Source organism: Centroberyx affinis, unplaced genomic scaffold (genome assembly GCF_046629955.1).
Source record: "Centroberyx affinis isolate AG114_WGS23_722 - 3 ecotype Tasmania unplaced genomic scaffold, CSIRO-AGI_Caff_v1 ptg005562l_1, whole genome shotgun sequence".
Classification (NCBI taxonomy): domain Eukaryota; kingdom Metazoa; phylum Chordata; class Actinopteri; order Beryciformes; family Berycidae; genus Centroberyx; species Centroberyx affinis.
The window spans coordinates 1-27,682 of record NW_027282797.1 but is presented as its reverse complement, the minus strand read 5'-3'; the positions used below and the strand labels follow the sequence as shown (position 1 = coordinate 27,682).

Here is a 27,682-nt window from a genome sequence, read left to right as displayed (position 1 = left end):
TACCAAATCAACACTGGCCTTGCTGTGCTGCTCACATACACACACATACAGAAACACTAGACCACTACTACTACTGCTACTACTATTGCTGCTGCTACTACTACTGCTGATAATGCTAGTACAACTACTACTGCTGATAATGCTAGTACAACTACTATTGCAACTACACCTATTACTGTTAATGCAACAACTACTACTAGTAGTAACACCCTAGCCACCATTAGTAATTACCAAGGAGCCATAAAACTTTATGAAGTCAGCTTTCCATTTCATTTCATTCAATTCAATTGCATAAGCTCCAGTGAATCAAATTCTAAATACATTTTTAAACTCTTTCTAATGAATTTGAATTTTTAACTTTCAAGCTGAAGCAAGTACACAGAGTTTCTTCAGAAAATTTAACATTTCTAGTCTTTTTTATACAAGAAAGGTGGGACTACTTACGTGTATCCTTTCAAACAGCGAAGGCAGAATGTGAGTCCTGCTCTCTCTGGACTTGATTCCTGTTTCGCAGGTGAACTCTTGTTGAATCTTCTGGAAAAAACAACCTGTCCAGACAGAGCCAAGGCAGGAGGGTGTTACAATACCTTCAGCCTCCAGACATCTGGGTCCTGTCTGAAGTAGACGCCCGTATAGAGACCAGCATCCAGCCAGTGCTGGTCTGGGAGTCCCTGCGTCTCCACGATGAATCTTATCTGGAAAGGCAAAACAGCATCACATTAGCCTACATTCTACATCACATCTCCATATGGGTTTGAGACTTGTCTGTGGTGGAAACCACCTGGTGGTCTTAGAGTAACTGCACAATCAAGTATAGGTATGTTACGTTACTGCGTCATATTCAGTGGTGGAACTGTAGATAGGGGCGCCCAGGAACATGTAGGCCATGATGCAGCCCAGGGCCCACATGTCGATGGCCTCAGTGAGTGCTATGAAACTCTTAATAGAACTTACCTATACCACAGTGACTGAAATGTGTCCCCAGGAGACACTCTCGATGCAGGGATGGCCAAACCAAAGTCAATTAGCTTGACTTTTAGTGGCTGATCCACACAGTTCACCAGCATGATGTTAAGTCTGTGTGGAGAACACCAATTGACTGACAGAGCCAGTAAAGATGGGCAATATGGACAGTAAGAATAAGAGTACTAAATATTATAAAAGAGTATTAAATATTGTAAATATAAAGTGTAGGAGTGCTATTCTGTGGGTGAGTATGGGGGACGAGGAGTAGGAGGAAATCCCTGACCTTGGCCTTTCACTCCTGCTTTCCTACCCACTGAGGTGATCATGTGATCACTGCTGGTTGAGAAGCCTGATGGCCTGGGGGTAAAAACTGTTTGTGAGTCTGGTAGTCCGTGCCTGGATGCTTCGGTAACGTCTACCAGACGGCAGCAGTGAGAACAGTTTATAGCTTGGGTGGCTGAAGTCTTTTGTGATTTTCCGTGCTTTCTTGAGGCATCGTGTAATGTATATGCTTTGCACGGTGGGGAGGTGGCAGCCAATGATGCGCTCCGCTGTCTTCACCACCCTCTGGAGGGCCTTACGATCAGCAGCGGAGCAGCTGCCGTACCAGGTAGTAATGCAGCCAGTGAGAATGCTCTCAATAGTGCACCTGTAGAAGTTAGTGAGAGTCTTGACAGACATTCCAAACTTCTTGAGTCTCCTCAGGAAGTATAGGCCCTTTTGGGCAGTTTTTACTACCGCATCCGATTGCCTGGACCAGGAGACGTTATCACTGATGAACACACCGAGGAACTTGAAGCAGGAGACTCTCTCCACTTCAGCTCCATCGATGTGGATGGGGGCGTGACCCCCCCCCCGCCGTTTCCTGAAGTCCACGATCATTTCCTTAGTCTTGCAGACGTTGAGAGAGAGGTTGTTGTCCTGGCACAATTCTGTCAAGGCGCTGACCTCCTCTTTGTAGGCGGTCTCATCGTTGTTGGAGAGGAGACCCAGGATGGTGGAAGGTTTCTTTGGTACGGGGACAATGGTTGTCTGTTTGAAGCAGGTGGGGGCTGCAGACAGGTTCAGGGAGAGGTTGAATATAGAGGTGAATACCTCCTCTAGCTGGTCGGCGCACGCTCTGAGGACACGGCCTGGAATGCCATCTGGCCCTGGTGACTTCCGAGGGTTAACTCTTTTAAAAGCTCTCCTCACGTCAGCCGCAGATAGGGACAGAGTGCAGTCATCCTGGTCCTCTGCTAGCCTTGCACTAGGGATGGTGTTGCTCGCCTCAAACCGTGCATAAAAGGTGTTGAGCTCGTCAGGAAGAGAGGCGGCGGGCTGGGCATCACTGCTATTTCTCCCTTTGTAGTCTGTGATGGAGCGCAGTCCACACCACATGCGTCTGGGGTCGGAACTGTGGTAGTTAGACTCCAACTTGTCTCTGTAGGTTCTTTTGGCATCTCTGATGGCTTTCCGTAGGTCGTATCTGGACTTTCTCAAGGCCTCCAGGTCCCCAGAGCTATAGGCAGTGGACCATGCTCTGAGTTTAGCACGGACATCACCATTAATCCAGTGCTTTTGGTTGGGGAAAGTCCTAAGATTGACTTTCGGGACGATGTCATCAATGCACTTGGAGATGTAGGCTGAGACAGAGTCTGTGTATTCATCAATGTCCCCATCAGCTGCAACACAGAACATCTGCCAGTCTGTGGTTTCAAAACAGTCCTGGAGAGTGGCAATGGATTCCTCACTCCAACGTTGAATTGTCCAAAAAAACGTTTTTTCTTGTTTTAGACGTTGTCTGTAGGTTGGGAGGAGAAGAATGGAAGTGTGATCCGCCTTACCAAAGGCAGGGCGGGGGAGGGGTTTATAGCTGTCCCGTAGTTGAGAATAACAATGGTCCAGAGTCTGATCACCACGGGTAGGAAAGTTAATATGCTGGTGATATTTAGGCAAAACTTTCCTCATATTAGCCCTATTGAAGTCGCCAACAACAATAGAAGCTGCCTCAGGGTGAGCGTTCTCCAGTCCATTAATTAGTCCATAAAGGTTCTCCAGCGCTAATGTTTTATCCGCCTGCGGGGGTATGTAGACTGCTGTGATTATAGCGGAGCTGAATTCCCGAGGGAGGTAGAAGGGACGGACTTTTATAGTTAAGAGCTCCAGGTCTGGTGAGCAGTGTTTTGTAAGTACTGCTATATCCGAACTCCAGCGAGAATTAACCATAATGCAGACCCCACTGCCTCTGCATTTACCTGACTCCGTAGTTCTGTCCTGCTGGTAGATGGAAAATCCAGCTGGGGTAACAGCCGAGTCAGGTACCGTCGGGTCTAGCCAGGTCTCAGTAAGCGCCAGCACGCAGCAGTTTGCAATGTCCCACTGGAAGTTAATCCGTGCGTGTAGTTTGTCCATTTTATTGTCCAGGGATTGAACATTTGCCAGTAAAATGCTCGGTAACGGCGGATTGCAGTATCTCGTCCGAGATCTGCATAGGATACCGGCACGTTTGCCTCTTCTCTTTCTCTTCTGTTGGCGTATTGGTAAACACAACGGCGGCGTGACAAAGGAATCGCAGCACGTACTCCGGTAAGTGGAGATAAAGTCCATATCCAGCGATGAACGAATATCCAAAAGTGCTTGTCGATCATACTGAATGAACGACAGTGCAGAGTTGAATGCAGAGCCATTGTCAGTGCGACCTTCCTACGGCGCACCGCAACGACAATATCCAGCATGGTCCACTGGGGAGGGAAAATGAGATGTTAGTCAGGTTCATTGACAGTTAGGTATAAACAGTTCATGTTACACATTTTAATAGACCAAGCAAAATTTTAAACATGTTACCCAAAACTTTCATGAGCATTATCATCAAAAAGAATAAAATGATCTTACCTCTCTTTCGTAACTCCTCATGGCAGCAGCCCCAGTCCTGAGGACCTTCACAGCCACTGTTGTTTCTGTGTCCAGGTTCAGGCACTGGGCTACTTTGCCAAAACACCCCTCCCCCTTGAAAACCTGGACCAGGTAGTCAGAGATGCTCTCCAGCACCTCATTCTGCACTACCTGGAATTCCACTGGTTCCTCAGGGGCCTGGGTGAGAGGTGGGGTCGTGACGCTCCAGGGACGACCGTATTTCATCCTCTCCTCCTGGACTAGCTGGAACCAGGATGAACCAGGTTCCAGGAAGGTGAATTTGGGTGATCCCTCATTCACTCGCTGGTTGCTGATTCTTCTCCTCTCTTCCTGGACTAACTGGAACCAGGATGAACCAGGATATGGGAAGGTGAATTTGGGTGATCGCTCATTCCTGTTGCTTCTCCCTGCGCTTGTGTCTTGTGTCATGTTTGTAAAAAATTTTGTTAGTCAATACAGATACATAACAAAACCATTAATTTTATTGAATTAATTATTGAATTGTGTAACTGTTTTCAAGTGTGTATTTGTCTGTGTGCCCAGAATTATAGAGCATACAACACGCATACATTATATTATTATATGTCCCTCTCTGTAATACAACCAAGGATGTAGGTGATCTATTCCATCCAAGCACTATTTATCGTCTCATTCCACTTGAGTCACTGGATTGCAGTATTTACTTACTAGTCAAATGATAATTTCTTTGTAAAAATTATAGTTTTACAGGATCTGAACTACAGTAAATCCACCCTCAAGAGAAATGTATTTTTATTAACAAAAGTTACTTAGAAGTACTTCAAACTATGTAAAAAGGTTTCTTTTGTATTTACATGTTCAGTCAGACACCTGTCTGCCAGAGACTAGTCTGGACCTAAAGCCCAGGTTGTTCAGCAGTGTGAAAATCCAAAGTTTTATCCAGGAAGTAGTCTTACTAATGCACAAAAGCACAAGCAGGACACCAAGACTTGGGTGACGGTCAGCAGTGAGCGGCTGAACAGTGTGAGTGTATTGTCCAGGGAGCCTTCACAGTGTTTGCTGCAGTAGTTTACTCTACTGCAATAGTCTCATAATGCAAAAAAAATATAATAAAACACTGAATGAATGAATGACACTAATGAAGCAGTTGCTGCGAAACATAGTTAACCAACAAGACATGTCCAGTAGGTTTTAGTGACCACAATATGGTTGCTCTCAGTAGAAAGGTTAAAATTCCTAAAGCAAGAGCCAAAGTCGTATATAGACGATCATACAAAAGATTTGTTAATGATCACTTTGTGGAGGATGTTAGAAATATTGATTGGAATGGTGTGTACAGTGCTGATGACCCAGAGGTTTCCTTAACTGCTTTCCTGAATATATTTATGGAAATTGTTAATAGACATGCAACTATGAAAAAGTTCACAGCTAGAACTAAAATAGCCCAATGGATTGATTTACCTCTAAAGAATTTAATGAAACAGAGGGATGAAGCTAAATTGGTGGCAGTAAAATTGGGTTTATTGGAGGACAGATTAAAATACTCTAAACTAAGAAACGAAGTGACTAAATCGAACAAAAGGAAGAAGAAAGAATATTATAGGCAAAGAATTGACAGTATTAAACATGATGGTAAAAAACTTTGGAACACCTAGAATGAAATCATGGGAAGGAAGAAAAATGCATGTGCCTCTTTTGTTGAATCAGATGGTATGTTTTTAACTAAGCCCCTAGATATCGCTAACTATTTTAATAACTTCTTTATCAATAAGGTGAACAATCTGAGGCAGAGCCTATGGTGGTACTGATTCTAACCCTTGTGAACTGATAAATAATGAAATAATGGATGGTAAAAATTGTATGTTTCAATTCAACTGTGTAGAGGCTAGAGATGTTGAGATATTGCTGAAGATTCTTCCTGTATATGGCAGTGCAGGCGCAGACAATCTTGACGGCAAGGTGCTAAACATCGCTGCTGAATATATTTCGGGTCCCTCACCATTGAGCAAAGCTTAAGCTTGGCCACATTTTTCAGCTGCACCATTAACTCAAAGATCCCAACATTATTATTCGACCAAATAGTTTACTGCAATAACATACATAACCACAACACCAGATTTGCCGGTAACGGTCATATTGTGGTACCCAGCCTAAGGACTAACTCCTGTCTTTCTCAAAAAACAGACACACACTTCTCATTCATAATTTCCCTTTGAAGAATAATATACTACGACATTTTACTGCAATCAGCTGAATTTAATATAGGCCAATAAATATTTTAACTATGCAAACTATGCACACATGGAGGGCAGGAATAGTCAGTTAAAACCATATTTATTTTCTTAAAATAATTAGTCTTTTATTTATTTGAAATGAATGGTGGTTAAGAATAAGAATAGAAAATAAAAATACACAAAGGAAGCTAAAATGAAAAAAAAATTCAAAAGTCAAGCAATATACATAAACTTAAGCCAATAGTGCAGTACAGTCTAAAGGTTAAATGATAGTGAGTAAAGTAGCAGCAAAGTATAGTATATGTAGGAGTTAGGTGGAACCATCTACTGAAATAGTACACAACAGAATAGTGTATATAACATGATAAATATTATACATAATAAGATGTTGAGGCTTATGACATAAATAAGAGGCTAATTATTTTAAGAAAATAAATATGGTTTTAACTAACTATTCCTGCCCTCCATGTGTGCCGACATTGCTTGCATAGTTAAAATATCCTATTGGCCTATATTAAATTCAGCTGATTGCAGTAAAATGCCATAGTATATTATTCTTCAAAGGGAAATTATGAATGAGAAGTGTGTGTCTGTTTTTTGAGAAAGACAGGAAGAGAGGCTTAAGCTCCAATTGTTCAATCAACGAGTTTTATGTTTTTCTATGAATTGATGTCGCTAGGCTATATGGACGGAGCTTATGTCCTATTTTGACAGAATAAATCAATAGCGCGTGTAAATAAGATACTGTTACTAGTATGTTGCTACACTGGCATAGACACCCAGAATAGGCAAAATCAATATATATGCTACATTTAAGGAATTAATAGTTTTCACGTTACAATGTTGACTAATTAATTAAATATAAATCAACAACAAAATTGCTTTCACCAGAAGTGTCTACACATAGATACATAGTTCTGACCCTTAAGAACCACGAAGTTACATGCATGCTTCCTTTTAAGAGTCCTAAAGTTCCACACACAGTGAGCTGCCAAAGGAGAAACACAAATGTTAACCCTGACGTGATTTGAACATGCAACCTTCTGATCTGGAGTCAGACGTGCTACCGTTGCGCCACAGAGTCTGTGCTACATCACTAAAATTCATGAATACGTTTGTTAGGTTTAAGATGTCAGTGTTATGTTGGTAGAATTTAGCTGTCCAGGGATTCAGAAGTGGCTTTTGAGTCTCTGAGCTCAGAAAATGCTCTGACTTTGATGAGCTTGGCTTGTGGCACTTCACTAGGTACACAGCACCAGCCCATTATGGGCTGTATTGGTTTCTATTGGTCTGTAATGGTTTCTATTATGGGATGTAATGGTTTCTGATGGTCTGTAAGGGTTTTAAGTAAGTTACTAAGTATAATGGCTGTATTTACTATCGTATATTGTAAGTTACCACTGTATATTGTCATATTTAGTGTGTTGAAAATATAACTGCAGTACTACATAGTGTTATGAAATCAACTCAGTACAGTTACTGTGGTATTCCAAAACTGCAATGCCCTAACATATCATACATAATACAGCAAATAGCACCATCCACAACAAACGACACATTTAAACACTGAACAATTACTGGTTAAACAGTTTGGATCATGTTCTCAATGTAGACTCAATATATAACGTCATATAACGTCACTCAGAAAAGATTTCATATTGAACATACATCAAATAGAAAAGATAACAGGTATCAAATCAATAGAAAAAAATCATAACTGACACAGATACAGATACACACTCACTCATTCACACTTTAAGCTACAAAGCATTGTGCACCCTCATTGGTGCCTACTGGAAACACACAAAGTAAACAATCTCTCTTTTCCCCCTCCCTTTCCCTCTACCAGTCTCCCTATAGTTCATTATTCAATCCTATACTGACCTCTACTGGCTAAAATCTCACAGCAGCTGTACAGTTTTTAAATCTTGTCTGTTGAATGTGTTTGTGTGTGGTGTGTGTGCAGGCACGCTGTTGTCTATCTGTCATAGGTCTTCTTATGTGAATTCAGATCCCTTTCTGAAATGTGAAATGGAGCTGCCAGGGATGCAAGACAAGTCTGGCATGAGCAGTGGAAGGGCTCCTCCAGGGCCTTCAGCACACTGCATAAAACCACAGAAATACACACTACATGCTAAGGGAGTCCCTGCAGTCACTGTTGCTCCATGAAACTGGATCAGAACCTTGAAGGGCATCATTCCTGCCACAAATCCTCTGGAAAGATGGTTTCCTCCCCCTCAGACGAGGACGACAACTATGAAAAGTAGGTTGGGCATTAGGCTCAGTGATTGTGTAGCAAGTCAACTATGAGCTGCTGAAAACAGTCAAATATAATTAAAGCTGTGCTATGCAAGATTTTTATGAAAAAATACACCCGCCTTACAACTGAGATGCACTGCATGTGAAGAAAAAAAGGAGAAAACATACACCAAAAGAAATGAAAAGTGAAGGACATAAAGGACGAAACACACAGAACGAGAGAAAAAAATGAAACTTGTGAGAAAAAAATTAGAAATTGTCACAGAAGAAAAGGACAGAAAAAAATAGATTATATTAGTGATATTATATTATATTATTATATTATAAGGACTCTATTCCTCTCAAAGCTGGCTGATCAATGAGTGAAAGAGAGAGAGAGAGAGAGAAGGAAGGAAGTCATTTGGATACACAAACCCTCATTTCTCAAGCCACTGTTGGAACCAATACCAAAGTATTTAGACTGAGAGAATATGTTAATGTCCTTGAAGTCAAACCTAACTTAAAAATGTAAAAAAATTTTTGGTCATTATTCGTATTAAATCAAAAGGCAGTCAGACAGTAATGAAAGTTAAAGAGCATGTCTTGTATAAATGCTGATACATGACACATATCACACATATGTAAACTATGAATTGACATCATTAAGATTGATGTCGGCCTAGAAAAGCGAGGTAAACTCTATTCCACAAAGGAAAACACATAGAAAAGTAACTAACAAGCACAAGAGAGTGACGGTTTGTAACACCGGCCAGTCAGTTGATCTCCACTGTGATGGATCTAATGGCAGTCATCCTCTGAGTCAGCACTTTTAGTAAAGGTAAGACACACACGCACACACACACACACACACACACACACACACACAAACTTTCTCCTGTCATGCTGACAGCAAAACTTGTTAAAGTCGGATAATTGACATTTTGGCACAGGCCCTGCCAACCTGCCCAAGAGACCCCACACAACCTGTGTCAGCACTTCCTGTCCTTCTCGTTCTTCTCTCTAAATCTCTCTCTCTCACACACACACACACACACACACACACATTTTATCTCTCTCTCTCTTTCTAAACCCCAATAAATCTCTTCCTCCATCCTTCTTGGGTTTACGTGTATGTGTGTGAAGTTGGTGGGCATGTGTATAAGAGAAAGAGTGAGTGTGTGTGTGTGTGTGTGTGTGTGTGTGTGTGTGTGTGTGTGTGTGTGTGTGTGTGTGTGTGTCTACATACATCCTCCCTCAGTAAAAAGGTCCTATCCCTCAGCCGAAAGGCCGAAATAGAGTTGTGATTCTTTTGGGTATAAGAAAAAGGGACAGGAGACAGAGAAAGGGGATTGAGAAAATAGAGATATATTGGGAGGAATAGAGAGAGATGAAGGAGAGAGAGAGAGAGAGAGATTTAATAAGAGAGAGAGGGAGGGAGATAGGGAAAGGGGCAGAGAGAGAGTAAGATAAACCCGCACGTTTAAGTCCGGTGATAAGTGAAGTGGGGATCAGTGCATTTGCAACCCGCTGAGTTTAGAGGGCACACAGGTACACACACACACACACACACACACACACACTGTCTCATACTCTTTGTGTCTCTAAGGTGATTTTAAGCTCATTTCAGTTACTTTTTCCTCTGTCTTCCTCTGAGATGTTTAATTAAAAACGCCAAAAGTCAGTTTTTGTCTCTGATACACACATGAACTGATCACGTTTCATATCCAATACCTTTGGGTTTTGTAGGTAAGCAGTAAACTGCAGTTCTGGGTAAATTTAGTGGAGTCAAGTGTCCTACCATCTAAATATTCACATGTAATGTAAAGGCACTGCATTCCATAAACTTGGGTCATTCGAACAGAGAGGGATTGGATGTTTGACTTGTCTCCCACTCATAGATTCACATGCATAGGCCAACCACTTCTCAATGAATCCATATTAACATTGATTTTGGATAAGCTGTCATGATGTTAGCTATGTTCCCTTTTACATATGTGTCTGTCTCCACTGTCAGCAGACTGCTACCTTGGCCTGTGTGTATCTGCAGTATCTACAAGCTACTGCTCTACATGCCACACCACTTGACCTTGGCATATAAATCAATTTTACACAGCTAATACCTGTAACTGGACACTGCATTCGCCACTAAGTGCTAGGCATTAAGTGTGATTAAAGGACCTGTTTCATAATGCCGAGTACTATCCCCTGTTATAGAGCTGTCACTCCGTACTAGACACTTGATACCACTTTGTATTTCTCAGGAAACGGCTTTTTCTTGTGTAGGGACGCGTGTCTGTGTGTGTGTGTGTTATATGCTTATTGGTATTTGAAAGAGGAAAGGGAGGGAATAACATGGTATTTCAATTTAAGAGGAGTGTTACATATACACCCCAGTTATTAGACGAGGAAACCCATCTAAGAACATTTTTGTTGTTACATGTGTTTTAGCATAGCAATGTATGCCTGTACGGCATACATTTAAGATGGGGAGACTCGGGGAGACTAGAGTTTGAGAGCCTCTGTTGATTTCTGGTTGTCTGCTGACATCTAGTGGCCATTCTGTGAAATTCAAATTAGGGGAATGGAGAGAGAGCCAGGGTAGGAACATTTGTGCCAAAAGGTAGTTAATGCAGATCAGCCATAGGTATGATTGAATCAGTCAAATGCACTGATTTTACTGCCAGTCAAACTGATGGACTCAGCTTTAGAGGCAACATGTAGTTCTAAAGTAGCAATGCTGCATCCAGAATAACCATCAGAAGGACTTGGTTGAAAGTGGCGTCTTGTAAGGACTTCAAACTAGTTTGAAAGCGTCAAGACTAGATGATTGAAGATCATGTTTTACAGCAAACCAAATATTGCAGTGTCAACCACAAATGAAACATTTGGCATTTGTGCTCACAAAATGGCCTATGTGATGAAAATTGTCCATTTTGTTTGCTTTATTTGAAACAAATACAGCATTCCCTGCTATAAAGGCTTCATAGGATCCAGAAATTTCAATAGGCTATAGGCACAATAGACGCCATACTCACTTGCTTTTTATATCTATTTCATAAAGGGAACAGTACCTTGTTGGTAACGTCAATACAACCAATGCAGTATGTAGGCTTACCAAGTAGGATTTACCACCTGAAAGCTGAGGTGAACAGTATTTTCAAGTAGGAAGCCTGTATCTACTGTCTTTGCTATATGTTGGGAATGTAGCATTACATTTATTCTAATTGCTGAATCTGTAGAGGCAGTTGCTCCATAGAGTTGTTAAATGAGGCGTACTGCAGATTTGCATTTGACACAAACGCTCTAAATCAGCTTCCCAGGCAGCAACAATATGAAGCGCCCTGCATGATGTAAATTTACAACTGAATCAAATTATGAAACAAGCAGTAATATCAACTTACCCCATGTCATATTGTTTATTAAAAGCAAAGACAGTCAAAATGTTTGGTAATGTAAGTTGCTTAATTCTGAGAAATACTAGCACTAACAATACCACAAGTGTGAGATAGAGGCTACCAATCATCTCAACCATGGTCTCATTTGTTTACAGTAATTATACCAAGTTATTACAGTTAAATGACAATGATGTATTGATGATAAACAGTGCTACATGTACCACCTTTAAAGGGAAACTTTGCCTGTCTGTGGAAACTAATTGAAAAATAATTTGTTTAAGACAGACTCACAACCTCCTTTTTTAATATTTTTTTACTGGTATAATTCCCTCCTTGGTCAAAGTAGACAAGCATGTTTTAGTTAGCCTGGCAGGGTGAAAGATTATATTTACTCAGTTTGCCTTCCAGGCCTAAAAAGTAAAGAACCTTTGACGTATCAGCTATTAGGCTGTATATTTATCTGAATTTTTCTTTCCATTTGATGACATAGCACAGAGTTTACACTGGGCATTCAAGTGTCACATTTTCAGCAGGTATAACAGTACTATAGCATTTATATGGGTCTTGCACAGGGGGAACACGGACGATTTGCCAGAAATAACACGCATGAACACGCATAAAACAACTCCCACACTGTAGTGTTCTTGGTCTTTGAAGAGTAGCAGCATTCACTCCCAATCTCTGACAACCAGGCACTTCTTGACTCATCAGGCTCTCTCTTGCTCTCTCTCTCTCTCTCTTCCCCTGACCAGTGCTTGACCCCACTTGCCATGTATGCAAAGCTTTTGTTATAGCATATACAGAATTACTTTAATGTTTGCTGTACACCCATTGCATAAGGTCTCTTTACTGAACCCAGTGCAACAGGATTCTACTCTTTAACATCAACCAAATTCAAACAAAACCAAACACTGAAGCTACGCTATCTGAAAATAACTTCTAATGTTCTCTGATTCAACACACTCCTTGCTAACAAATTGACACCCTCAACAGTCCCCAATGTGGTGTTCCAGTCAAGATGGTGGCAAATCAAATGAGTTGGACAGAATGAATGAAAAACACACTTGGATTTGGCAGTACTGAAGACAGATGTTGCCTTCTAAAATCTAGCTGAGCGTTTGTTTCTATTAGGTACACAAACTAAGTGTCTTTGTTATTCACTCATACCTACGCAAAATGTAAACAACCAAGGGCATGTCTCCAAGGCAGGGAATTATGCTGCATTCATGTCATGTGGGGAAAAACCTTTGGAACGACTTGACGACTCAAAGCAACAAAGGATGTGTTTGAATTCACTTGAAGTTGTCAAACGCCACGATTGACATTCTCTGCAGACTTGACGTTATATCTAACAGCCGAAGTATGATTCCAAACAAAAGCATGCCAACAATGGAGGAATATAAAGATCCCAGAAGTTCACATCAGAATATCAAGGATTAGGTGGTGACACAGCCACAAGAATAAATGGCCCAAAAAAGTCCCAAGTCCCATGTTCAAACTAGTTGGTACAAATAAGCATTGCTACAGTCTAGACTCTATAGTACAGAGCAACAGCTGGGAAAACAAACACCCCTGTGTCTTAAGTGATGGCGTGACATCAAGCACACAGCCCATCTCAAACTGGAAAGGTGTTCTTATGTTCTTGAGAAGTTTGATCTCTCTAGAAAACTTGGGAAGAACGTTCTCTACAAGGAGTTGGATTTGATAATCACCTAATGTTAAACCAAATATTACAATGTATACACAAATGAAAAACGCAGCAGGTAGTGGTGCCCTGCCATGGCATTTTGAGAGTCCTTATTACAAAATGTGATGAAAATCCTCCATTCTGTTTATTTTATTTGAAATTAGTATAGCCTATTGTAATAAACTGTGCTTCGGTTTATTGAAGAATAACTAGCGAGAGTTCAGTCTTTGCAACAAACGCTAACTTTAATGTCTCCATACTCCAGACACCGGTCCAAACATACAGTGAACGTGCTACCTTTCTTTTTGGCCCCTCCCCTCTATCCTTGACATCTCCCACTTTTCGATACTGCCCTTATCCATACTCAGTAACACTCATCGCTTGGCCCAAATAACAACAGCACCCTCTTGTGGCCTAAGAGTAAATATTTAACAACCAAAATGTATCTTATCAAACAAACAAACCTGCATAACAGTTTCTAACATTTTTCAAAACAAAACACGTATGACACATATGTCTCTTACTCGTTTTTTCTGGCTGTCTTCCAGTCCCTTTTTTTTTTTTCACAATAAGCCATGTATCCCACAAACAGTACCGTTTTTTTTTCTTTCAACTCAAGTCTCTGAACAGGTTTAACAAAGCTTCCCTTCACAACTCAAGTCTCTGGACAGGTCTACCAGACCTGGTTTGGAACAGTCCATCAGTGTTCACTTTTGGTCTAGGTGAGCCATGTTTAGGGCTCACCTGGACGTCTGGTGGGTCACTTCCGGGGTTTGTGGTAGCTTTCACTGAGGACCCTGCAATGGGCACTGCTTGGAGATGGTGACGATTTCGCCTGAACAGAGCTCCTTGCTGTGTCTCAATGAGGTACGACCTCTGTGTAGTGCTCTCACCTGTCACTACTGTGGGTGTAGTCCAGGCCTTTTGTCTGTCCAGCCTTGTGAGAACATGGTCGCCTTGCCGCAGTGGTGTGAGTTGTCTCACACCATGACGCTTGTTGTAGTAATAGACCTGTTTACCTTTCTCAGCAGCATCTCTAGCTCTGACGTGCTGTCTGCTCGGCCACTTTGGTTGCAGGTTCTTGGCAAGGATGGGCAGAGTCGTCCTGATCTTTCTGCCCATCAGGAATTCAGCCGGACTGACACCTGTGCTGCAGTGTGGAGAGGATCTGTAGATAATGAGAGCGATTAGGGGATCTTTTTGTTTCAGAATCCTCTTGGCTGTTTGTCCATTTCCTTGTGAGTTATGGGGGCTAGAGGTTGTGTGCTTAAAGTCCATCTCACGGGCTAAGTCTCTGAATACATTACTGCTGAACTGTGGCCCGTTGTCGCTGACAACCTCCTCCGGTATTCCGTACCGGGCAAATGTAGCTTTCAGCTTCAAGGCTACCTGTGCACTTGTCGTGGTTGGCATGTGGAGTATCTCCAGATATCTGTCTCTTTCGTGTTCACACAAATCTATGCCAATTTTCTTCCACGGCCTCTCTGGGAGAGGTGTTGACAAGAGAGGCTCTCTGCTCTGTGCTCTCCTCTGCTCACGACAGTACATGCAGTTCTCAACCTTGTGTGTGATCTGTGAGGCTATGCCGGGCCACCACACTGAAGTGTTGGCTCTGTCTCGGCACTTGCTAAGCCCTTGATGGCCCTCATGTATACGTTCTAATATCTCTGGCCTCATTGTCTCAGGTATCACTATCCTGCTACCTCTGGTTACTAACCCATCATGCACAGACAGTTCGTTTCTCATGGGAAAGTACTCCCTAACACAGCTGTGTGTGTTTGCTATGTGTTCAGGCCACCCCCCTTGTATGTACCTGATCACCTCTTGGAGCTGTTCGTCAGCTGCTGTCTCTGCTCTGATGCTGTCCATCTTCTGTGGTGACGCTGGTATGCTGCTCATCACGGCTGCGACGTAACACTCCACGTCTGTGTGACTGTCTCGGTTGTGTCCCGTGTCTCTCTGTGGGCTCCTGGACAGCGCGTCTGCCACGACCAGGGTCTTCCCCGGCGCATACTCTGCCTCCAGGTTGAACCTCATCAACCTCATGAGAAGTCTCTGGCAGCGGATCGGCACATTGTCAAGATCTCTAGAGTTCATCAGTGGAATGAGGGGTTTGTGATCTGTGATCAGTTTGAATGCAGATAGGCGGTAGAGGTACTTCTCAAACCTCTCACACGCCCACACACTCGCCAGGCACTCCTTTTCTATCTGAGCGTACCTCGTTTTAGCGTCACTCAGTCGTCTGGAACAATACGCCACCAGTCTCCAGTCCTTGCTGTGGAGCTGTAACAGGACACCGCCTATCCCGTAGCTGCTTGCGTCCGCCGAGACAACTGTTCTCTTGTGCACATCAAAGTACACCAAGGTAGGTGATGTGAGGAGTTCTTTAATTTGCTCGAAGGCTACCTGCTGCACCGGACCCCACGTCCACACTGACTTTAATTTTAGCAGTTCATACAGTGGCTGGCCCACTGTGGCTAGGTCGGGAATATATTTCCCCAGGTAATTTACCATGCCGAGTACTCTCTTTAGTTCTTGGACGTTTTCTGGCGGGTTGAGCTCGTTGATTGCAGACACCTTGGCTGGGTCGGGTCGCGCACCGTCTTTGTTGATCACCTGCCCCAGGAAGTGTAGCTCCCCCTTTCGCAGCACACACTTCTCTGTGTTCAGCTTCAGGCCTGCAGACTCTAGTCACTCCATGACTTTCTGCAGCCACTCATTGTGCTCACTCATGTCCCTGCCGTGGACAATGTTGTCGTCTATGTAGGCTGCAACTCCCTGCAGCCCTTCCAGCGTCTCGACCATCTTTCTTTGGAAGATCTCAGGTGCACTGGTAATCCCAAAAGGAAGACGTTTAAAACAGTACCTTCCATACGGTGTGATGAAGGTGGTCAACCTCTGGCTGTCTTTGTCCAGTGGGATCTGCCAGAACCCTGAGGCCGCGTCCAGTGATGAGAAGACTGTGGAACCACTCAGCTTGGCAATCATCTCCTCTGATGTCGGCAGGATGAACCTCTCTCTTTTGACAGCTTTATTCAGCTTTTGTAGGTCAACACAGATACGTGCCTTGCCAGACTTTTTTGGAACAGGCACCATCGGGGCGCACCACTCTGTTGGTTCAGTCACAGACTCAATGATGTCGTTGGCTTCCATCCGGCCCAACTCCTCTTTTACTGCACTCAGGGGGGGTATGGGGACTCGACGTGCAGTGCACACTGCATAGGGCTGGGCAGTTTCCTGTAGCACAATTTTCACAGGCTGTGTTTTCAGTGGGCCGAACTCCTGTTCACTGCTACTGATCTCATACACTCGGTGTACTAGCCCCATTGCTAGAGCTACTGGCCTGCTGAGTAGGTTATTTACGCTCGCCCCTCTAACAACATAGAATCTGAACGTATGTGTTTTGCCCTTGTAGCTGGTCTGCGTTATAAACTGCCCTAAACAGTTCAAACCGCCCCCCGGACCACTTTGTACCTTCTTTGCTCTCTGTAGGACTCTCTTGGGCTCGAGTGTTTTGAACAGAGTTTCACTCAAGATGCTACAATCAGCCCCAGTGTCAATTTTAAAGTCAAAAGGACTGCTACCAATGTTCAATGTCACTGTCCAATCATCATCATCTTGAGGTGTGCTATTAACTGAGCCCAGATAATACTGTCCATGTCCCTCACCCTCAGTCACTTCACTCACCAGCCTGCTTTTGCACACTCTTTCCCAGTGTCCACTTTTCCCACATCTGTTGCAAGTAGACTTCCTTGCTGGGCACTTGTCCTGCTGGCTGTGTGGCGTTTTGCCGCACCGTCCGCACTTCCTGCGGTCGCTGTCACTGTCTCGGTCCCTGTGCTTGTCCCTCTGCGGCCGCCGCCATTTTGTCCGTGCGCCGCTGCTGTGTCGTTGTGCTACCTCCTGTACAGCACAGGCCCGCTCTCCTTGCTGGTCGACTTGAGCTTTCACCTCCTCTGACTGCCGCGCCTCCTGCACCGTCATCTCCAGAGTGAGGTTCGGGATCAGCTGTAGCCTCTGAGACAGGTCCTTGTCCAGGATGCCCACCACGATTCGGTCCCTGATGTGTTCCTCGCGGTTTGCTCCGAAGTCGCAGTGCTCCGACAGCTCATACAGTGCATGAATGAATGTCTCTGCACGCTCTCCTGCGCGCTGCACTCGCTGGTTGAAGCATGCACGTTCATGAATAGCATTGCGCCTCGGGATGAAGTATGCATCAAATTTTGCCAATACAACATCATACTGCGATTCGTCTTCCCGTTCTCCGTAGGTAAAAGAGCTAAGAATGTTCTCCGCTTCTTTTCCAAGTGCGTACACCAACATGCTTACTTGAACTGGGCCTTCCTCTTTGTCCAGTTTCGTAGCCGTCCTGTATCGAGTGAACCGTTTCTTCCAGTCAGGCCACTCTGCGGGTTTCTCAAAGCAAAGCTCTCCGGCGGTTGAAACTTTGCCATCCTCGACCACTTCACACCATGTAATAAACTGTGCTTCAGTTTATTTAAGAATAACTAGCGAGAGTTCAGTCTTTGCAACAAACACTAACTTTAATGTCTCCATACTCCATACACCAGTCCAAACATACAGTGAACATGCTACCTTTCTTTTTGGCCCCTCCCCTCTATCTTTTACAGTAGTACCTGTCGTAAAACACACATCCTTGACACCTATCATTCCCTACACCTGATTGCAGGTATTTCCTTGTTGTTTGACATCAGAATTCAGGATGTCAGAGAAATCCAGGTCCAACACCAAACCACGAGTTCCCAAGTAGTATTTACCAAATGAAACCTGACATGAATGGCATTTTCAAGTAGAAAGCTCCTGTCTTAGCTCCTATTAGGGTCAGGAGGAAGACACGTGGACATTGGCAACAGGGACAGCAGCATTAGCTATATGACATTTCATTGTTGATGTGTCACGAAGGGCCAAGAGTCTGCAGGTTTTCATTCCAACCAAATACTACAGCAGCTAATTTCAGTTGTTAGTTTCCTTGTCTCTGGTTGAAGGTGTGCCAGTTGGTGAAATCAGCTGATGCACTGTGCAGTTGGCATGAAAACCTGGTAACTCTTGGTCCTCAGTGGCACTTTGGATTGGAGACCACTGTTGTAGGTCAGTGGTTTTCAGTGCTGGTTCAGGGCCCTCCTACTGGTTTTCATTCTAGCCATCTAATCAGGGACTGATTTACACCTGGGACACCAGGTGAATGTAATTAACTGCAGTTAACTAGCTGGTAGGATAGAAAACCAGCAGTACTCTGGGTCCCACCAAGGACACTCCAAGCCTTTCAAAGTCATCACTGTCATTTGAACCACTAGATGGAGCAACCAGCTGTGATTTCTACAGTATAGCACAGTATAGTTCTATAGTATAAATAGATACCTGCATGTATGTAATGTCATTATAAAATTGGCTTGAACATCAATTCCTAGCTGAAATTAGTTTAACTAGCTGAAAAATAGTGGTTCATGTCCCTTTAAGATTCTCCACTGTGATTCAATTTGTTCATTTGTGGTGCTGTGTTCATAAACATAATTGAGTCTTCAGCAAAATGATCTTGCAAGTGTTTCCTGCATGAGATCACAGGCATGTTTACAATGTGCCTGTTTTCCATGCCTAGATCAGCACACATTAATGTTATGAAATTATCTGTTTATATTTGGGTCGTATTTTGTTGTAATTCAATATAGCTTCAGCTTTTAGTAAGAATCCATAATCCCCAGCGCCTTGGGACTGTTGGTGTCATTATTGATCAGCTCCATTCAGGTTGAGTTGTTGTGTTATTGTGTTTTGCGGTGCAATATATCCTATGTAACCACTGTGCTTCAGTGCCTCTTATATTGTTAGATATCATCAATCTGTGATCTTCAATGCGTTCAGGAGTTAGTTTTTGTGGTGTAATTTACTTTTATGGTGTACTGACTTTCCCTCAACCTGCCTCATCTACTTCTACTTCAGTTAGTGATTTCCTACATTTCCCAGAATGACCCCTTACTCATAGCACAGTATGTCTTCTGGTTGCATTGCATTCTGGTCTATTGAGGCTACTGTCAGTGGAGAAATTGGTCTCTCTGCCTCTTCTATGATGGATTTCTCCCTGTATGATTGTTGAATGCCAGTGCAGAATGCCGGCTCTAGAAAGAAGCCCCCCTTTTTTTTTTTTTTTACAGTATTAAAGAGTTTTAGGGTGGATTTTTCCTTTAACTCCTCTCCCTCACGCCTCCCCAATGGTAGACTGGTGGGTGACCTCTCAAGCCCAATCCAGACAACAGAATTACTCCATATCTTAGGTTGTAACCTGAAAACACATATTTTCAAGAAACACTTTACATCCCCCTCTCCCATATCTTCCTCCTATTCTTGCACTGAAAACGCATTTCTCTCTGTCTCTTATTTCTTATTTCTTTACCTTGCACTCCACCAAACTGATGGACACAGGAATATTTCTCGTTTCTCACTCCTTACTGCAGTTGCTTGTAATGTTGACAAAACTAAGTTGTTATACTCATTGTAATCAATTTTAATAAGCATTAGCTAATGCCTAAAAGTAGATATAAATGTCTTCACTTAGGTTTATATGGTTTCATAGTCCTGATACTCATTATAACTGTGTTTATGTGCTCAAAGAGTATATAAGAGTGTATAAAGAAACATTTTGACATGAATATCAAATTTTTATAATCTCAAAATTTAGACTTGATTTTCAAAATGTTACTTTCATCTCTCTTTATTTTATAAATATTTTTGACTTCTATTCTACTATACTATTCTCAAATGTTCAACTTTTGTCTCAAATCCTGACCTTGCCCCACAAACACCATGAACGATTTCATAAAGGGAAGCCATCACAGATTTCTTTTTTTTTTTGTTTTTTTTTTAAAAAAAAGCTTCCTTGCTGTTGCAGTAAATAACTTCAAATCACTTCTCAGAACTTACTATCATAAACTTGCTTTTATGTGATGTATTTTAATCTCATTATTGATCTGATTATATTGGTTATAGCCTCTATTCTTATGTTTCCTTTTTCCTTCTTGCTATTACTTGTAATTAATTTTGTGAGTATATTTGCTTTTATTTGATTGAAATATTGTTTTTAAAACTTGTTGTTACAGTTATTATTATTATTATTAGTAGTAGTAGTAGTAGTAGTAACTTTATTCTAATATTTCAATAATTTACGTTATGTTTATTCAGCAAACACCGAAATGAAGATTTCGGTTTGGTTTTACTTTTAATGTAACAAATAATTTCCCCTTTCCCCCCACTTTTTGAAGTAGGCTACTGTACGTGCCCAAAACATTATAAGAGGTGACTAGAGTTCACGTACACCGGACCACTCCCTTTGCACATGTGAAGCCCGGTAAGCCACGCCCCCTCTTGCGGGCACCGATATTACTGGCTCACACCAGTCACTATGGGCGTTGATTTCCGGTGTTGGGCGTCTGGAATTTCAGGTTACTGTGTGTGTGTTTTGTGTGTGTATGCGTGTGTGTGCGTGAGAGTGTGTGTGAGAGAGTTTTTAGTGTATTTGTAAACGCTCGCGCTCCCGGCTCGGATACTGTCACCGCTTTGCACCGCAGGCAGGCTCCGTGTCACTACATGCAAGTTACCGTCGCGGATCCACAATCGTTGGCCAGCAATGACTGAAAGCCCAGCGACCAAGCCAGCCAACGGAGAAGTGTGTCAGCGCGTGAAGAACGGACTGAAACCGGAGAGGAACGGCTTGGCAAAGATCCTCCTCCGCTGCCATCAGCAGCCCAAGCAGCACTGCCACCCCGAGGAGGAGGAGGTGAGGCCCGGGATGGGACGGAGAGGAGAGATGGGTGAAGCCGGGGAAGCGTCTATTGTCTGGACCCGGAGACACCCAGACGATGCTTCTACTGAGATTACCGTCATTTATTCCCGTGTTAAACGCCACAGGCCTGCTGCTCTACGTGTGTTTTTGTTCGGCTGTAGATAAGTTGACAGTTTCTTGTCATGTAGCCCCGATACGTCCCGTTCACTCTTCTATTTTGACGCCAAACTCTGTTCAAACATCTGGTAGTTTAAAGTGAATTCATTTATCGGCAAAGATACGTACCTTTGAAAATATGATTGAAGAGCGTTTCTTAATCATTAAGAGCCACTCTTTAATTCGGCATACATATAACCCACCAAGCAGCACTTAATTTCAATAAAATCGCAACTTTTCAAATTAGTTCACCCTGCTCGCTACCGCCCCCCTGTTGTATCCCGGTGGAAGAAGATTGCTAGAAAAAGAGCCGAGACTATCCCGAAAGTTGAGATTTTATGGAATTAAAGTGCTACTTTGTGTATTATATGTATGCCGAATTCAACAGTAGATCGTAAAAATTTAGAAAAGGCTTCAACTCTTATTATGATATATGTACCTTTGCCAATAAGCGAAACCACATTAAACTAACAGTTCTTTAATGGAGTTTGGCGTGTTGCCCTGTCCATACAAGAGAGCACGGCACGCATCGGGGCCAGTTATCGTCAGATCAGAAGCTGTAGAGAACTGAACCAACCAAGCCAGTCGAACAGCTTGGTACAGTCCGCCTGTCTCTGCCTAGCCTGTTAGCAAGTTTGCAGGCTGCATCTCATCCTGGTATGTTTATCTTACAGACTGCAATGTAGCCTACAGTGAAACCAGTAGTGACAGTACACAAGCCTCCATTTCATTTGTGATTTCAGGTATATTGAATGAGTATACTCGCAAGAGCTGTGACATGATTCCTACTAGAATTAAACACCATAGACTGAATGGAGCCATATTATTAATTTAAGCGAATATGGTATTCTCTTTGCTTTTTTGGCTCATTTTCAGGGTTGCATTTTTTTCTCACCATTGCAAATTTGGCAGTTGTCATCTAAATTACTGTAAAGTTTGAAAAATTCTAATTTCTCAAAGTGGGTGGGTTCTCTTTAAAACTGTGTATGAAGCTGTGTTGGGTTGGTGATTAGATAGACTGGAGTAAACATTGCACCAGTGCACCTGTTCAGTTCAGGCCCATTGAGACAGCAAGCATAGTGCAAAACAGCTTTTTCCAAAGAGGCTAATGAAATTTCCACCCTTGGGTGCACCCTCTGTAACTGTTCCAATTAATGTGTCCTGTCCTCTGTGGCTGCATAATTAGATAGTATCACACACAACGCATTTACACCCTGTGATTTCTACAAAGTTGTTGCTTTATTGGGTAATTTTGGTCTGAGTCCTGTGCTACTGTTCTATATCAGTGTGAAAAGGAAATGTCTTTATTTCCTATCAATTTAGGAATTTATTTGAAAGTGTGATTCAGATGTCATCTTTAAATTGCATCGAGGGGTGTTAGGGAACTATTTTCAACAGTTGTACCTTTCCACTTTTATAGAATAGTGTACTTTGCAGAGAACTCAGACAAAATAATTCCCAAGAAATGCATTTTGAATGCAATTTTGTAGGTCAACAAAATGAGCAAAAGGTCACAATTTACAGTGATTGTCGGCCATCATGGGTATTTGCTGTTTTGACGTCTGCATCTTATTCAGACGAGTAGTTGCTGGCAAAAACAAACTCATTGTAGTCGCCTCCAGTTTGAGATTCTCAAGGGAAATAAGGGCTGATAGGTTTCAAGCGGGATGCCTAAACCTTTCTTTTCACCGGCCATGTGGAAGCAAGGCCTCGTGGGTAGTCGTGTCCGACACAGGACCAGTTCCTTCCCCTGATTTCCTTGTTTCATAAGGCTAAGAAATCGAGCGGCTGGTGACTGACTCTCAGCTGATCGCGGTTCATGCGGATGTCAGCATTGCTAGTCTCTAAGGTATTTGAGAGAGAGGCATGACCAGTCACATGTAGTCCCTAATAGTCATGAGCACATAAGGCCTGTGTAGTGTAGTGTGTGCCTGTAAAACACAATGACTTTCTCTCTTTCTACCCCTTTACCACTGCGAAAACACTGTCTAAACAAAATGGAGATGTGAAGTTAATGGTGTGTATCCTCAATTCCATATGTTGTGGTTTAAAACCCGCACAGCGCTGCAGAAACACACCGCCTGCTTTTCATTAGCCGTGGATCTGCGTCTGAAACATTCTATGATTTACAGCATATTTTCAAAATTCATGCTGTAATTCTGACATCTCCCAGCTAGGAGTGCACAGGTTCACACACCCAACTCGTCCCTTATTTTACTTTCAAATTGTCCTCCTCCGGCCGCAGTGACACAATGTTTGCCGTACATTATAGTTAGTGGACGACCAAATCATAACTTATTACTTGGGAGGCCTCCTTATCTTCCTCCCACTCGCACGTGCTGTATATATGAAGGCCACACAGTGAAGTCGGCTCTTAAGTGAGTTGCAGAAACACACGCTAGCCATAACAAAAGACAGACTTATGCTTTTTCATTAGGATAAAAGCAGAGGAGGTCACACACACACACACACACACACACACACACACACACACTCATAGCTCAAATACAAAATCATATGTGGGCTTGTTTTTTTTTACAACAAAAACAACAACAAATACCTCAATGGCATATCTTTATAGCAAGGTTATTATAGTAAATGATAAAACTGGGTGTTCAAAACATTGTTGTAAACTGAAATAAAGATAAAAATGAAACTGTGAAGAAGCTAAAACTGAACTTAATCTTGTTTACTTTTAAAACAAAATCATTTAGATTTTTCGTTTTTTTATTGTTTGTATATTTAAGCAATATTACACGAGAGGGTGTGCGTTGCCGTCATTATTGGCACGACAGTGAAGCGCCTCGGTCCGTAAGCATCACGAGTGTAATATTGCGATTATACAACAGTTACCAACAAAATAAAAGATATAAACAAAATGTATTCATATTGTGGGGCAATTCGCTCTCAAAATAAAAAACTTTTTGCTAGTGTTATCTCCGTTTCCCTGGAAATACATGGGGTCTGACTAATAACTGGAAAACAATCAGTCACGTCAGTAGACCAAGGAGGTAATGGAACCTAGTTTACTACTCCAGCAAGTAGGCGGAGCCTTAGTAACGACCTAGCAACAGAGACGATTTCTAGTCCCTGTTGAGTCAGCCAGCCAACTTGAGCTAATGCTTTCTAGAGATCGCGGGATTTCCCAAACTGAATAAATACCACACATATAAACACAAAACTGCCTTGCTAGCTCAATCTTGTTGTAACTAAGATATCTGCTGAAAAAAATAATTTTTCCATGGACAGATTTAGCTACTATGTCCGCGAACTTCACATGTATTTTTAAGCTAGTAGCGCCGTGTCACCGACTCACCGGCACAGCTGATGGAGGATGCAGAGCGTCTGGTAACATCAAGGCTGAACAGAGTTAACGTAGCGTTATATTTAAATATAACGTATGATAATTATTGTATGATAATATATGGCGGAGTAATATTTAGTGACGAGCACGGCTAGGTGTGCTGTCATGCTGATTTGAGCACGTTCTAAATGTCTAGTTGACCAATCAGATCGCTAGGTCGGAACTACCTGTTGTATAATACACAATACCTGTTGCAAACAGTTACAAATTATCTGTTCTGAATTTCTATCATCATACCTTTAAAAAAATATCATCCGTACCAAAAATACTAAAACTAGAACTGAAACTAAATAAAAACATAACATGTGTAAAAAATAATTTAATTGTTTCATCGTTTCAACAGATATTTGCAGTCAAAGACAAATGTAGCTCTTGAGTGTTGATAATGTTTTCCAATCTTACTTCGTACCATAGAAATACATGAAGGTCAACTATAATAGGAAAGTTCATAATAATTACTTTATTATATCTGATACCAAATTAGTACTTTTTTCTTTGGAACTTGCTGCATAGGAACCAAGTGCTGTGAATTTTACAAAGTGAATGAATGTAGCCCCAGATGTTTTGCTACACTGACATCTGGTTCCATGGTGCCCAGGTCCAAGCGGCATCGCATCATGGCGGCCTGTACAGCTGTCCCTTCGACGAGTCGTTCGAGGAGACGCCCATGCTGGTGGCGGTGCTCACCTACATGGGCTACGGCATCCTCACCGTCTTCGGCTACCTCCGCGACTTCCTCCGCCACTGGAAGATTGAAAGGTGCCACATCGCCAGGGAGAGAGAGGAACAAAAGGTAAGAGAAGGTCCGATAGTTGGATGTAGTGAGTAGGGTTGGGCGGTATCCAATTTTTGACACCGTTAAACCTTCCCCAAATTTTCCCGCGGTATACGGTATTACCATCTGATTGGAGGGAGCCGGCAATTCCAAATGATGAATTTATGTAGTCGCTGCTATACCGTTTCCCGCCACAAGGTGGCTGCAGTGCACTTCAACTGTGATTTTCACACAACGACAAAAATATGATACATGTTCCAGTTTTTTTCTCTGAACAACATCAGAAACGGAATAGCAAACGTTACATATTTACAACATATTTACAGTGGATGGTCCTGCTTGGGCAGCAGCAGCAGCGGGGGGCTTTGAACTGGACGAGATGTTCATCCTCGCAGCGGTTAGAGGGTGATTGATTCTGAGATGGGCACGTAAAACGAGAGAAGGACCGGCATTGCTGTCGGGGCCATGATTAGCCCCGAACCGGCTAAGTAGCTATTTAGCCGGACTAGGTAGCTGGCTTAGCTAGCTAGCTCTATGCTAACGTCCGCCTAGCTTGCTAGTTAGCCTGGCTAGCTAACGTCAATATGGCTAGCCTAGTTCGCACCGTCCGTGCGGGGGGGTGATCTTCGAAGAATGGTCGAATAGTTCCTAGTGAATATCGAATAGTATTTTTGCTTGAAATGTCCATCCCTAGTCGGAACCCGAAATGCTGCCAAATGCAGCAGTTGCATTCTTTTTAGGGACCAACTCGCTTGCGCTCGCCATCTTTTTTTTCTAATTCTCCCTTCCGAGGAGAAGCTGTCACATGACGCGTGATTATGATCGCTTCTAAATAGTTAGTCTTTTTTGACAGGTTATTTATTTGACAAATTACATTGTTTTAAGGTGTTTATTATATATATGCGCACATTGCGCAGCAGAATTTTTTTTATGACGGTAATGAAACGGACACCGTTGCTATTTTCAAATACCCCGGGATACCGTATTACCGTATTACCGCATTACCGCCCAACCCTAGTAGTGAGTCAGGGAATGCCCGTTTTGTTAGGCTTCCTCAGAAACACTGTGGTGTCAAGTCTTGTTTTATTCATCTGTTCCCTTGTTCGCGCCAACAGAACATGGCATAGCTCCTCTTGGCCTCCACTTTGAGAAGCCGAAGGAAAAATCCACCCTTGGATACTCTTACACCTATATATCATCAATCTGTGATGTTCAGTGCATTCCAGGAATTATTTTGTGACAAAGTGTTGTAATTTACTTTTTTGGTGCACCCATTTTCCCATAACTTTACGTTCCTTTCCATTAACAACACAAGACACATTTGGTGCCCTCTCTGATTGGATGCTTTTCAGGCAAAAAAGGTGCTGCCAGTCTTTTGGCAGCTACATTGTTTTAAGTAGTTGCAGCTGGCATTTTCACGCTTGAGAAAGCTTCTCTTTATAACTTCATCAGATAAACAAAGTGATAAATCCTACAAGTGAAGCGATTTCCTCAACAGCAGCAGACACCAGCTTAATGATGACAGCATACTGTGCTTACATATAACTGAATGTTATGATTGTTTTGGTTGTTCAGCGTAATGTAAGTAGGCAACGCCCTGGGCAAAAGCCCTGTCCCAGATGTGTTTCAGGTTCACGAATGGAACCCATTTGGTTGACTGAGTTCACATTTTGTGTTGCCTGCTGCCTCATATAGAGCATTATTTAGTGTTACAAACTGATGACAAAATGCACTCGTGATGTTTTGCTAACGAGAATCAGGCGAAGTGATATTGTGCACAATTGCAGACCACAGAGGACTGAACTCAGTATGCCAACTTTTTAGCCCTTTTTCTGGAGATGCAGCTTCCCAATACTGGAGGCTACAGTGCTTGCTTTGATATTTCAGACATTTCTAACATTATCGCCTCAAGCTGAATGTTTATTTAAAAGGCCAGTCACCTGTAAGTGATATTACAGTAGCAATCAGGAAAAATATTTGCACATATGCTGTATTACTTAGCGGGCCATGGAGGGTTTTGTGGGCCCCGTTTATCAATATTTCCACTTTAAAAGATTATAAAATCTCAAATCCAATCTAGGTACAACGTGCCAAGTATCACCAAAGCTTTGATAATAGCAAAAAAAAAGACACCCTAGGGTGGCAAGGCTTTTTTTCATAGTAGTGTACGAGTAGTGTACGAGACTCTTAAAGAAAACAAG

At 42.5% G+C, this 27,682-nt stretch overlaps 1 protein-coding gene across 1 annotated transcript; it reads left to right on the top strand.

Annotated features, from left to right (window-relative positions):
* Window positions 1-20,892: 20,892 nt before the first annotated feature.
* On the top strand, window positions 20,893-25,499 carry LOC139667492 (serine palmitoyltransferase 2-like; the record flags this gene model as incomplete). Its single annotated transcript, XM_071546967.1, has 2 exons — window positions 20,893-21,180; window positions 25,305-25,499. Coding segments are annotated over exons 1-2 (345 nt in total), but the record flags the coding sequence as incomplete, so codon positions are not given.
* Between the last annotated feature and the right edge of the window lie 2,183 nt (window positions 25,500-27,682).